The 14,118-nt window shown below is 43.0% G+C and overlaps 2 protein-coding genes across 3 annotated transcripts in view; one reads left to right on the forward strand and one right to left on the reverse strand.

The window, feature by feature from the left end:
- The window catches only part of GLP1R (glucagon like peptide 1 receptor), an 86,309-nt gene extending 74,598 nt beyond the window's left edge, over window positions 1-11,711 (forward strand). For both annotated transcript variants that reach the window (XM_071739369.1, XM_071739370.1), the window contains 3 exons: window positions 2,349-2,487; window positions 3,374-3,415; window positions 8,585-11,711. In XM_071739369.1, coding sequence (XP_071595470.1) covers window positions 2,349-2,487; window positions 3,374-3,415; window positions 8,585-8,752 — 349 coding nt within the window. In that variant the 3' untranslated portion in view covers window positions 8,753-11,711. The remainder of the gene's footprint in view (window positions 1-2,348; window positions 2,488-3,373; window positions 3,416-8,584) is intronic.
- A 1,136-nt stretch (window positions 11,712-12,847) lies between these two features.
- On the reverse strand, window positions 12,848-13,610 carry SAYSD1 (SAYSVFN motif domain containing 1). The gene is made up of 2 exons (XM_071739371.1): window positions 13,404-13,610; window positions 12,848-13,323 (listed from the first exon to the last, which is right to left on the reverse strand). The coding sequence occupies exons 1-2, from the start codon at window positions 13,566-13,568 to the stop codon at window positions 13,033-13,035; spliced, it is 456 nt and encodes a 151-aa protein (XP_071595472.1). The 5' UTR covers window positions 13,569-13,610; the 3' UTR covers window positions 12,848-13,032.
- Window positions 13,611-14,118: the final 508 nt, after the last annotated feature.

The following is a 14,118-nucleotide window of genomic DNA, read 5'->3' on the forward strand; positions in this document are numbered from 1 at the left end:
TCAGTTCATAGGTATCCTTCTGATGACAAGACCAGTTGTCAGGTATTCACGTACCAGAATGTTTTTTCTTCCCTTCTTTTCTGCTCAGGGGCAGTGGAAAAGGATTTCTGGGGGAGTGGGAAGACAGAATTGCTGAGTTGGAGTGTGTTGTAAACAAGGACCAGTCTAGGTATCCTGGAGTTGCTATCTTGGATATGAAAGGAGAGGAGTGTTTTGCTCTCAGACCAATGTTCCCTTTACCTCTTTCCTGCTGGCCATTCATTTGACAAAGAGAGAGCTCACTGTTCATTATGGCAGTGAATCCCTTTTCTCCACAGAGGACTAGAGTTATAGAGAAACTTCTTCCCTTGCCAGGGGAAAGGATATTCTTTAAGAAGGTCTTAATTATCCATGAAGCCTTTTCATAGGGCTTTGCCTGGCTTCCTGTGTAAGGCAGAGCTCTCCACATAGCCCATCTATAATAATCAGCATTCATTAAATAAGCCAGGGGATTGCTGTACACCTACATAACTCCCTTTTTCTATCCAGGCAGTGTCTTCAGAGCCAATTCAGTGTTAGCATCCTCTTCTACCTCTATCTCAGGCAGATGGTGGTGGAGCAGAGCTTCCATCACAAGATTTGCTGGTAAGCCTCCTATCTGCTGATGCAGTGATCTGCCTACAAGCACAGGAAATCTGCATTTGTGCTTACCTGCATGTGTGAGCTGTGTGATTGCAATAGTTGTTTTGATTCACTATCCTTCAATCCTTGAGGACCAGTGTCCTTGGGGAGGATCAGTGGGCAGGTCAGTGGATGGGAAACATTGGGAGTTTTGCACTTGGTAGGTAATAAAACCATGCAGCAGTACAGGCTGGGAATTGAATGGGAAGAAAGCAATTTCACAGAAGATCCAGGGATGCTGGAGGACAAAAGGTTGAACATTGCTCAGCAGTGTGCCCTTCTGACAGCATAGACTGACTGCATACTGGGCAGCACTAGCAAGAGTGTAGCCAGAAGGTCAAGGAAAGTGGCCAATCCCTTACATTCAGCACTTATGAGACTGTGTCTGGTGTCCAAGTTGAGCCTGTCCAGTATAAACACAACATAGTGTTGTGTCCCTCCAACCCCGTGGGACTTTTATCAGTTTTGCACCTAGTTCAGGGTACAGACCAGGTAACATAGAAAGTAGTGCTGGGAAGAGTTTTTTCAGTCTGGAGAACAGAAAACTAAGCAAGGATATAATTGCAGCCTTCAGCTTCCTAATGGTGGTTATTCAGAAGATAGAGCTGTGGTATTTTCAGAGGTGCACAGTGAAAGGACAAGGGGCAGAGGTCACAGTTTATAGCAAGAGAAATTCCAACTGTATATCAGAATTAAAAAAAACACAGTAGAGGATTGGTCTAATGCTGGAAGAGAGGCCCAGGGAGTCTGTGGAGGACTTCGGAGATATTCAAGGCTTGGCTGGCCACAGCACTGAGTAACCTGCTGTTACTGGAGTTGGACCAGAGACTTCCAGAGTTCCCTTCCAACCTAAATGATTCAGAATAGAGCACACAAGATCTACTAAGTACTGACAGGCCTGCTAGATGAGTGATTGCTGCTAGCGGTATCTACTGAATTGTCTCAAGACAGGTTGTTGAGACATTGATAGGGTCTGTGGCCAAGGATAGTCCTGTAAAGCCCCATAAACTTTCTAGAAACCAAAGAGGCTCAGGTATATTGCATCAATCTGTTTGGTGGCTAGTGTGTATGCCTATCAAAAGAGACCTAAGGACCATTCCTGTGAATGTTTTCCTGTTATGTCCCTGAGCATTGCTCATTCATAGGTGAAAAATATTTTTTTTCCTTTACAAGGTATGTCTTTGAACTTGCAGTTTAAATCATGGAGTTATCACTCATTTTAAGACAGTTCAACTGTCTTAATTTTATAAAGTGTTCTGCAGTAATGGGTAGTTACACTGGTTTGAAGATTTAATACAAGGCAGAGGTGGGAAGGAGTAGCACTCCCACCAGAATACTCCTCCCTTTGCCAAGGTATTTTTAAAAGATTCCAATTATTGATAAATTATTTCTTTCAGATTATCAACAAGGTAGATTTTGGTCATCTTTCCCACTTACTGATGGGGAGAAGGATACACAAGAGGAAATCTCAGTGCAAGAAAGCATATGGCCTCCCGAGTTCAGAAATACAGCTGATAGCTGAACATGGAACTTTGCTCTCAGTAAGAAGTGGTCTGCAGTGGAGTGTTAGGGACAGTTTTACAGTGTCACAGAAGCAGAATGCAGAACAGTGACTCACAGTGATCATTGAGTTGATCATCATGATAATGTTTTTTGGGTTTGTTTTTTTTTTTCCTTTGTGATCATAGGCTGGCCAAGTCTACCTTGACTCTGATCCCACTGCTGGGGACCCATGAAGTCATCTTTGCCTTTATTACTGATGAGCATGCCAGAGGGATGCTACGCTTTGTGAAGCTTTTTACTGAACTCTCCTTTGCTTCTTTCCAGGTAGCACTCATACTATGCCCATGTGGATAAGATTTTTTTTTTTTATTTTTATTTTTTTTACTGCTATTTGGGGGTCTGCTTTCTCTGCCATTCATTGCATGTTCCCTGTTCTGTATATTTCTCAGATTATCACTGGGTATGACAGAATTATGAGAGTGAAAGGGAAATTATGAGGACTAATTTTTGATAGCCAACTTAGATGTTAGTATCATATACTGTTATTTTCAATGTCTTAAATTTACTACAATAAACTGGTATTCCTATCTGCAAATTAATATCTGCTTCCCATGGGACACCTAAGGCATTAATGAAACTGTCTGTAATTTCCTGTAATTGCATAATGACATTACTGAAAGCAAATTCTGTACTTTCACCAGTGTTCTTGATACTCCTTAGAAAATCTGTGCTGCAGGACGTAGCTGTCTACAGATCTAACTGCATGTGAAGAAGATGTAGGTTTACTTAGATTTTTATTTAGCTCTTGCCTTATGGCTGTTTAAAAATTCTCCTTGTCTAAGGGAATATTTATTCTTCTAGTTGCCTTGCTTCCACTTGTTCCCTGTTTATCAAGCAGAGCTGTAATTAAGATCACTGTTAATTGTTTACTTATTGTTTATAAGTTGAAACCAGGTAGGAAAAAAATGGAAAAGGAATCTAGAAAAACTAACAATTTGGAGAAAACATTAAATCCTTTTTCCTAAGATCATGTGCTTTGAGCTCTAGTTTGGACAAACCTGTCCTGTGCCATCAGAGCTGGCAGGGACCACAGACTGCCAAACAAACTTGCAGAGGCTCCACAGGGCTTTGTCCCATCTGAGACTGAAAGATGGAGACAAAGGGAGGGAACTACTCTGCTCACTGCTCTTCTGTTTTTTGTTGATTTCAGGGGCTGATGGTTGCAATTCTCTACTGTTTCATCAATAATGAGGTGAGAAAGATACTAGTTGTTTAAATTTGTGTTATCAGCATCCACTGTAGGAAATGGAAATTGAAAATGGTCTTAAACTGCTGAATTGTTCTTGTCCAGGGCTTTTATGTTTTTTACAGACTCTCTTCTGTGCAGCTACACAGTGTAACTCCTCAGACAAATGCTGTTGGAAGGAATTCAAGAAGTGTAATTTACAGCCACTATTTATAGACATGAAGTCTTGCAAGTTGTCTTGCTTACAATTGTATAGTTGTCACTACTGGAGCTTTTCTTTAATTAAGAATTATAGCTGCTGCTCTTAATGTCTCAGAGTGCTTCTTATTTGCTTGTTTTGGTGAATGTGGAAGTAGATCCTGTTTTATTCTGAGAACTTAGGTGGCTGGAGAGGTTGGTGTCCTCTTGGCTAATGCCCATCCTGTTTGTTCTCATTTGGTTTCCCTATGGCCCAGCTACTTGAAGGCATCATCATTGTCCCACAGGCCCAGAAGAAATTTAGCCAGGACTTCTTTGAATTAATGGATTGCAAGTATCATCTTCTGTAACTTCTGCTGAATCTCAGCCTTGCTGAGGGGAAGAGGATTCTAGTTTTTCAGTACTGCAGGAATCTTTGTTACCTTCTAAGTGATCATTCATTCAGCAGCCAGGTTTGCAAGGGATGCAAACACTAATTTGGTAGCACATTATTAAGTTTACCTCACATCAGTATGTTTTACTCATGCTAAATCTACTTTTAAATGTGATACTGTCATTCAAGATCACCTGTTGAGTGGCAGGCCTCCAGTCAACAGAAAAATGTTCTACTTGTGTTGTTTTGGCCAGGCTAGAAACAACAGAAAAGCAGCAGGTATCCTGAATTAAACCCTGCAGGAGACCGTTCACTTTTGTAGCTTCTGGGTAAGAGTTTGTTTAAGTGAATGTGTTAATTGTACAGATTGCAAAAGTCAGAGGTGGGTAGTAGCAGGCCTTGCTCAAGAATGAATTAGAGAATATTTGTTTCAAATCCCTCCTGTGATTTTAACCCTGCAATGCAGCATTGTGTGCTGGTGCATCATTATTTCCTTCACTTCACATCTCCTGTGTAGCTGCAGCCAGGCCTTGGGAGTAACATCCAATAAATTCCTTCATCTGATATAAAAGCAAAGTTTCACCACAGCCCAAAATTTATTACAAAGCCTGAAAAAGGTAGGCTTGTTTCATGTGCAGGAACTTCCTGTGAAATAACCTGCCTACTTTTATAAGAGCTACTCCAAATCTCTTGCTGCTGTAGTTCTCTTGCTTTTGTAATTTAAGTCATGAAAATCAGCTAAATTGTGCTCAGCCTCACAGAAAGATGGCAGGCAATCTAGGATGGATTAGTTTGTTTCTTCTAACTCTTGCTGGGAGAAGGATTTTGTCAAGGCCAGTCAGCAGCATCCATAATATAAGGCCATGTGAAGAGTTTGATTAGGTCAAGTCTCTTCTATTTCTTTCCTACATTATGAGAATTTTTTTCTGAACTAAATGAGAACCTGTTTTTCTTCTGACAGACTATAAGTGCCCAAAGACTATTGCTGTTTGCAGTATAGGCTACATTTTTATTTTTGTCTGACTCATTAACTCCTTTTCTTTTTCCTCAATCATACAGAATGAAAGTGTTTGTTTTGTTTTTTAAGTCCTGGTGCCAGATCAAGAGAAGAAATTAAGCTAGAGGTGATATTAATGTCCTTTTTTAGTATCTACTTATGGAAAAACATTAAAATATGTCAACTTTTTAGTCATATCTAACCTGAAGAATTCTGGATTTTCTCTGATACTGCTTTGAAACCAACAACAAGGTCTCGTCAGGTTGCCTTTTATCACCAATGTTCTTTGCAAAATGAGCTGGGCTTAATACAATCAGTTTCTCTGCAATTAGTGTTGCTTTCCTTAAGAATTATTCTAATCATAGAATCGTTAAGGTTGGAAAATACCTTCAAGATAATTGAGTCCAACCGTTGTTCAACTACCACAACCACTAATCCATATAATCTGAAGTGCCACATCTAGATGCTTCTTGAACACGTTCAGGAATGGTGACTCCACCACCTCCCTGGGCAGCCCATTCCAATGCCTCACCCACTCTTTCAGTAAAGAAATTTTTTCCTAATATCCAACCTAAACCTCCCCTGACACAACTTAAACCCATTTCCTCTTGTCCTATCGCTAGTTACTTGGGAAAAGAGAACAGCACGGGCCTCTCTACAGCCTCCTTTCAGGGAGTTGTAGAGAGCAGTAAGATCTTCCCTCAGCCTTCTCTTGTCCAGATTAAACAACCCCAGTTCCCTCAGTCCAGGCCATGCCCTCCAAAACCCTCACCAGCCTTGTAGTTCTTCTCTGGACATGCTCCAGGATCTCAGTGTCTTTCTTACAATGTGACACCCAGAACTGAATACAGTACTCAAGCTGTGGCCTCACCAGGGCTGAGTACAGGGGCACAATCACTGCCCTATTCCTGCTGGACACACTGCTTTTGATACAGGCCAGGATGCCACTGGGCTCTAAATCACAGACCTGCTGCCCCTTTACAATAAAATTAGCTTAAGCTGATTCAGGATTCATTCTCTGTAGTCTTGTTTCTCCTTGCTGTCTCCTTCCTATCACAATGGAAATACACCTCAGTCTCTTCTACCTTAAAGAATCTGTCGTGGCTCCAGGACTTCTGATTTTTTTTTTAATTACTGTCCAGCCTTCTGTTTTTATTTTCATTTCTTTGTTCTCTATTCAGACTATCCATTAAGCTCATCCACTGGCTCCATTCCATCCCATTTCAGACCTATTTTTCTTTAATTGTGATTTGTTGAGATAGTTGGCTTTTTGTTGGGATTTTTGTTGGGTTTTTTGGGAGGGTTTTTTTTGGGTTTATTTTGGTTTTGGTTTTTTGGTTTTTTTTTTTTCAAACTTCAATTTTTGTAATCAGACTACAGATTCATTGCCACAGTCCTTGTCCATTATCTGTATCGGTCAGCTGCTCTCTTTGTGAAGTTCTCTCTGCCTTCTCTACCTTTATCCTCCATTTCCTTCCTCTTTTCCAAGTTCTCATGCCTTTTCCCTTTCTCTTTCAAAAATGCCCTACATGAAAATTTTCCTTCCTCTCCTTTGTCACAGGAGCTTTGTTCTTATTTCCCTTTTCCCTGTATAGATTCTTTCTGGGGAAACTTGCACAAACATGGAAGTTATTAGACTAATTATTCTGCCAAAAGATCTGCAGACCAACTTTTGTGCTCAAGAGCTGATTGTTTACAAAATAATCTTAAACTGTTCTCTTGGTCATTCATTCACAGCCATCCAGGCAAAAAGCTCAGTTTAACATGGAGAGCAGAGCTGCCCTGTACCCTTTTTCTAGCCTTGGAGGGAAAACTAATATCCTGTCATTTGGATCTACTCCTAAGACATCATCTCTGATAGTCTTTTGTTTAGGTCATCTTATTTACTTCTTGCAGCCTATTTGTGTTGTAGCTCTAGGATCCAGCCTGTCATATCCAGACAGATGAAAGAAGACTCATTTCCTCCCTTTGACTGATTCAAAGATACCCATTTCTATTGTTATTGACTTATTCTGTCAAGTAAGAAAATTCATGCTTTCTTTCAGAATCTGCCTGTAAATGTCTATAACTGCTTTTTCACAGTGCTGTCTATTAAACCATTATTTTTCCATGTCCACAAAAGGCACCAAGTACTAGGGTAGTAATATGGTCAATTCTTCTCCTGCTGACAGTCTGGTCCCTTTGTCTTTATTAGACTGTTGTTCCTCATTCTTCTATACCAAGCTAGCCCAGACACACTGTCTTTTCTGGTGTCTGTTTTCACTGTAAAGTAAAAGCTTCTATCTCAGCATCTTTCCTTCTGTCCCATTTGGGTTGTGATGGCCAGATTCTGCTCTCAGAAATGTAGAGATGCAGCTGGTTCTCATCAGAACAATATTCAACACAAGAGCTTTAGCCCTGAGCTGACAACTGCTGTCAGAGGAACCACCAGGGGTGGGCAACTGGTTGTGTAAGGCTTTGCTTGTTTTAGGGCTGCCTCCCAGATTCAGTATTTCACAACAAACAAGCAGAGAAGACAGACATACAGCAGCTGGTTGGCTAGGAAGTTTCCCTCAAAGTATTCACCCAGTTTCAGCAGCCTGGGTGGAACTGTCATCAGACTATTTAGTCCCTTGGTGATCAGCACCAGACCCTAAAAGGAAACAAAAAGGAACTCGAGAGAAGGCTCACTTGGGTGACCCACCTGTTAGTGAATTTACTTCCAGCTGAAGTAAACAGCATAATGAACTGATTGCAGTAGTTGCACTCCTGCTTATTTCTAGAGTAAAAAGGGTTCAATTTTATGTTCTCTGTCTTATGTGTTAAAAGCTAATGGGGGTTCTTACTTCACCCAAATGACAAGAACTTTGCCCATGGAACAGGAAGATCTAAATTGTGTTCTTGTTTAGCAGTTACCAGACCCTAGATAAGCTTCAAATTATTAGAAAGGTTACACAGCTTAGCCCAGAACATGTGACTGGATGAGCATATTTTCTAGTTTTAAAAAAACCAAAAGTTTCTGGAATGAGATATTGTAACTGAAATTTTAAAAGCGGGGGGAAGAAGAAGAGCCTTTATGCTAAACTGTGGGATTTTTCAATTCTGAATAAATCTTTATTTTTGTATGGAATAAAAAAAAACAAGTATTCAAAGAACAAAAGTAATCCAAGATGTAATACTGTTTAAATCAAAACAGACCTTAAAACAGAACTCTGGAGAATACCTGTGATGACAGAACTGAAGAGGAAGTCAGTCTTTTCAGTCATTTCATGACTGATAAGCAAAATCAACTTATTGTTAGTGCTGGTAGAGCTTAGAGTACATTCACCATTGCAGCTGAATATAATTTAGAATAAAATAATGAAGATTAGATTTCCTGGTGCATAAAAAAAGCTTTATTTCTACAAGTAAAAATGAATGACGTCATTATTTTAAATATGGAATACCCTTCAATGGACTAATGAGAACCGGATAATTCAAAGCAATAATATTGCAGGTTTAAAGCATTGCGAGCTTTTCTCAGTAATACAGTATCTTTATTTTATCCTTGTGCTTTTCTAATGGATTAATTTAAAGATCTAATTAGTTGTACATTCATGCTTTTTGTTTTATTCTTGGCTTCTGTTAGGTTCAGATGGAGTTTCGGAAGAGCTGGGAGCGCTGGAGATTGGAACATTTCTATGTCCAGCAAGACAGCAGTATGAAACCTCTGAAGTGTCCTGCCAACAGCATCAGTAGTGGAGGCACAGTTGGCAGCAGTGTCTACGCTGCTACTTGTCAGGCCACATTCAGCTAAGATATCTGCAGGTGAATCAAACTGAGAACAGTGAACTGTATAATATACCTGAAAATCCTTAAATACCAGACCAAGTGGCTTAAGTATGCCATCCCCAGCAAGAATCTAAAGCATACGCTGCTCATTGCCTGCAGGCTGTTGGACAAAGGTTTCTAGGGAAAGCAGTCTGCTAATGTAATCAACACATCAGAGGAAAAATTTATCACACCTAAAGTAAGTTAAAAGAATTTCTTCCTATTTGCACACAAAGCCTCCAGCTGTCCAAAACCTAAGCATAGCATTGATCCAGTCTGAAACCACAGGGTCAATGGCTTATTACTATTGAGTGGGCGAGCTGACTGATCAACTGATTAAATTACAGGGATACAGAATATGATGGTTGCCAAAAAAAAAAAAAAAAGTAGACTTCTACAGGAATAAGGTCAGGTGCTATCACCAGTTTTAGAAAAAGAGAACTCTGTGGGACACAACGTGTGTTTTAGGAAAGAATCAGTTCTATTGTAAGTTTTCTAATGCTGCAGTTGAAAACATGCTTGGCAGTTTTCTGGGTAGAAGAACAGCATTCTGAAGATCGACCAATAGAGGAGGTAATGCAGTGTATGTTCCTGAACGCTCTTTTTAAGGTTCGCTTGAGGAAAACAAAAGACAACAAAAAACCAAAAACCAACAACAGTATCTGGTAAGGGCCTCCTCTGCTATTAACAGATGCATGTTATCTCTGTCAGTGCACGTGGGAATATCCCCTGAATGCACAAGCCTTCTGGGTTTGTGTGGTACGTGTGCCTTTCCGGGTAGTACGCAGGTGTTCACAGGGACAGGAAAATGACTTGTGCTTCAAGAGGACATTCTTTGCCATCAGCTGCTTCTGGATTCAAACGTGCAGAAGTCAGCTTGTGGCCACAGCTGGTCTTAGGACACCTCACCCCCCTGGGTGAGTCCTACCCCCTCGGGCAGTCCCAGCGTGGGCAGACTCGCGTGTCCCCTCTCTGCATGCGGGAGCAGCGTTCAGCACCGCGGACAGCTCCCGCACCGCCCGGGTGCCCCCTCGGGACACCGCCCCTGACACCCCAGCGGCGTCCAAAAACTCCCCACACCCCCACACCGCTATTCTAAACTCTTGCCCGCTTAAAACTGCGAGGGCTCTTGCAGAGAATGCCTTCACACTGATGATTGTCACCCTCCCTGATGTTTATGTGAGCTGCTGGGGGAAAACAGGTACCTTTAAAAGCAGGATGTGATTTATTGCCTCACTTGATAACAAGCTTTAGGGATCTTTACTCAGCTGTTATTTGGGCTCCCTTTACAAATTAGAGGCAAGATGCCAAATATGAGCTCCAAGAATATCTGTGTCTATAGACTTCTTGGAATAAGTAACTTCCATGGTGTAGCAGACTACTCAGCAGAGATTAAAGAAAAAAACAATTCTCAAGTCTCTCTGCACTTGTATTCACAGCCCCCATTACCAAGAAAGTGGACTGGATATTAAGGGGTGTAATTCAGAATCTTTCCTGCCTGAAGCTAGATTGCTTTGCATGGGATTATTTAATCATTTTATTAGAATCCAAATTGCCAGCAGGGTAGATTAGTTTTGCATTCATCAGGTTAAAATTGAATTGGAGAGGATGGTTACCTTCTTCTGCTATAATGCTTGTAATTGAGCTCCAGGGGGGAAGTCAGACATGTTTGTAGAAATCCACCACAGCTCTCAGGCTGGTTTATGTACATTTAGCATGCTGGCTTCTATGCAGGCAACTCCTAGGCCTGTCCTGCCTAACATCCACTTCACAGCTGACTTTGGAATTAAGCACCTCAGGTTCTTCAGTAAATTTAGTAACTAGCTTCTGTGTTGTGTGACCATCAACACAATACCTGCCTACTACGCGTGCATGTCAACTGCTGTCCTGCAATATAATTAAATAGCTTTCTGTACATAGAGAATATGCTTGATGTTTCTATTTAACATCTGCCCTTAAGTGCTTTGAATAGAAAAAGACTGATAAAAGTAACTGAATAGGCAGCATGTTGACAGAAGAAATTTTCAGCTGTATGAGTGCACACTGGAGGAATAAGTTCACTCATGAATATTCAAGAGTGGGTGCTAGTTTTTCAGGGCCCTGATTAGTTGTGTGCAAACCGGAAAGAAAAGTTTCTGCTACTTCCACAGCTCTTAGCAAGATGATTGTTCTGGCAATAGAAGTTATGGAAGTGTTCCACTGTTAGGCTGGAAAAAGTGTATGTAACAAACAAAATAGGACATAGGAATAGAGCGTTTACATGTGTGGTAACAAACCTGTACCATGACAGATGACCATGTGAAATCTTGGTCAGATTAAGCAGAGGTTTGTGGTGGGTCTTTTTTTCTCTCTGATTAAGCTGTCACTTCTTCAAACCTTTTTTAAATCCCCTCTAACTACTGAGGGAACAACTTAGTGAAAATAATTGTCACCAAAGCAGAAGTACCGTAATCACATTTTGAGAAATGCTTTCAGCAAGGCCTAAATGCCAATTTTTCCATCATACTTAATCTACCTAAGTAAAACCTTTTACAAGCCTTTGTTAAATCATGCCATCTCTGTTTCAGAATTTATCATGTGCATTTATTTAAGTAGCATGAAATGAGCAAAACAACACAAAGCATTGGAACAGCATGAGGTTTTATTTCTTGTGCCTTTCAGCTTCATGCTCACTTATTGTGCTAAGTTACCTCATGAAGGACTGTAAAAATTCACCTGGACATAATGTAAGTAGTGTTTATAGCAAATTAAAACTTTATTTCTGGCATTGCTGCTATGAATTTTTATAATTTCATGGATGGTACCTTATATTTAATATTTATTTGCATGTATTTCCTTGTTTTAAAAATCCACATAATCACATTGTATGAGAGATTATCAGCTTCCCATAAACACTACGCTGATGTTTAGTTTTATCCTTGTGAATAAAGTTTCAACTCTCAAAACTGTCACTTCCTGGTGTATTTACTGACTAGCTCTTGAATAACTGAAAGACTTGCAGTTCATGATTCTTCCAAGGAAATGCAATTTTATATTTGTAACTCTATGTCCACTACAGAGGTCTTTGAGCCTGCAGAGGCTATGTTAATAAGAACCAAAATACAGCATTTTGTACGAAACCAGAAGGAATTGGTAAGAATAGTGAGAACTTTGAGGGGGTTTTATCACAGGACGGTGGAGCATGTGCAAATCCAAAAATTCTCAGCTTTAAAAGGTACCATTTGGAATTTATCCAACAGACAAATGTATAAACTAAGTACTAGGGAGAGCTACCTAGATGCTTAGTGATGTTAAACATACTACTTGTATTTAATGTATTATTCTCTTTCCGATCCAGTTAAATTCAAAGCAAAACTTTGGTAAGTCAAGCCTGAAGGCTTTGTCTAACTTAAAATTAGAAAAGACATAATGAAACAAGAATTTAAAGATCAATGTGTGACTTTCCTTTGCATTACTCCAAGGCACAAGTTCTACCAGCTGCTCTTCACTGATTTAATGAAATTACCTTCCTATGAAAAATACCAATAGATCATACAAGCAGTACACCTGAAAGCCTGTGGGATGATGGTAAGAAGCATCTGAGTTGTGCTGTGGTAAAAGGGCTGAATCCAGTGACAGGGGTTCCATCTGAGGGCCTCTTGTATTTCCATTCACTCTTTTATTTTTTTTCCAAAATGTAGTTAAAAGAAGAACATGTATTGCCTGCCAGGAATGACAGTAAGTCTGTGTGTGTGTGTGTGTGTGTTTGTGTACCCTGCAAATGATGAAAGCTGTACTATGAAAATCAGATGTTTGTGTTAGATGAACAGAAGCAGCAGCAGCCTTTTTGTTTACGTATACTGACAATTTCCTCGTGTCTTTCCTTCAGCAACAGGACTCCAGCTAGCGCTGGAAGAAAAGCAGTTGGCCATTCTACTAAAGGTGACCACCACCACCAGATTTCCCTCCACCAGCGGCTAAGGTCAGTAAGAGGTGAAATTCACCCTCTGACAAGCCGGGGGCTACAGCTGGGGGAAGGCCGTGCCTCTCGGTGCCGCTGCCCGGGCCCGGCCGCTCCAGGAAACGAGACCAGAGCCCGCGCTTCGCTACGGCTTTATTGGGGACCAAACCCGCGTCTGGGGAGAGCGGGCGAGGAATAAGGCGCGTGTGGCGTTTCACATTGAAATTATCCATTTCCTCCCTCCGCTCTTCCTCGGGTCCCTGGTCCGGCGGGGAGAAGGGAAAGCAGGTCGTCCCCGCAAAGCGGCTGACCTGCCGGGCCGCTCGCTACCTCCCGGCGGCGGGTCGGTAATGCAGCTCCCGCTCCAGCTGCTCGGCCGTCAGGGTCCCGGCGATGGCGGCGCAGCCGGGGTTGAAGACGGAGTAAGCGCTCAGCTCGCCCGGGCGCCGCTCGGCGGGGCCGCGGGTGCCGGCGTACATCCAGTACAGCAGGGACAGCACGAAGTAGGGAAGCCCCAGCTCCAGCTCCACGAACAGCGCCAGCAGCACCGCCCACAGCAGCACCTTCAGTAGCAGCGGACGCGCCCACACCGGAGCCACCGCCCCGCCGGGACGGGCCTGTGGAGGCAGCAGCGAGACGTGGCGTCAGGTACCGAACCGCCGCCACACGCCCCCTACCCGCCCAGCCGGGCGCTCACCTCAGCGCCGCCGCCCTGCCCCGCCGCTGCGACCCGCCGTCCTTCGGCGGCCCCTGGAGCCACGGCCTCTCCCAGCGGCTCGGCAGGGCGCGGGGCGGCACCGGCACCGGCACTGCGGCGGGCGGCGCGGAATTGGGCCAAGCGCCGCTCCACGGGCTCCGACATGGCCGCCCCGCGCCTGCGTAAGAGCGAGGCCGCTGCCGCGCCGGCGACGTCACGGAGAGGGGCGCGGCCACTCGCGTCCCGCCCCTGGGGCAGGGCCGAGGGGCGGCAGTGGAGCTGAAGCAAAGGGGGGTGAGGGGGACTGTGAGTCCAAAGCTGAGGGGAGTCGCAGGGGTTGAGACCACACCCCAGCATAGGGTGGCACAGACTGGTTCCAAGCTGGTAGCAGGGGCAGCCGGTTAGCTCTGGCGAAAAGTGGAAAATCAGCAAACGCCTCACCTTTTTTCTTTTTTTTTATATCTAAGCCTTAATTACTGATACAGACACCAAAAAAGAAAAGGATCAGGAAAGAATAGAGCACGGGATGACCAAACCCTGGAGAGGATGAATGGGGCTTTAGCAGCCGGGGTGGCCAACAAAATGTGCCTCAGCCATTCGAGCAGCCATTTTAGAGCAGTGCTCTGGGAAGCAGTGGTGTGGAGGAGGAGGGTGCCCCGGCTGGGCGTGGGGGAGCAGCCACGCTTGCTGGGGACCCACTGCCCAGTCCGGTGGG

Source organism: Heliangelus exortis, chromosome 3 (genome assembly GCF_036169615.1).
Source record: "Heliangelus exortis chromosome 3, bHelExo1.hap1, whole genome shotgun sequence".
Lineage (NCBI taxonomy): Eukaryota > Metazoa > Chordata > Aves > Apodiformes > Trochilidae > Heliangelus > Heliangelus exortis.

Coding starts and splice junctions, on each gene's coding strand:
- SAYSD1 (XM_071739371.1), bottom strand. CDS start 13,568: ATGTCGGAGCCCGTGGAGCGGCGCTTGGCCCAATTCCGCGCCGCCCGC. Junction 13,324..13,403: donor GGCAGGGCGGCGGCGCTGAG/GTGAGCGCCCGG, acceptor CTGCCTCCACAG/GCCCGTCCCGGCGGGGCGGT.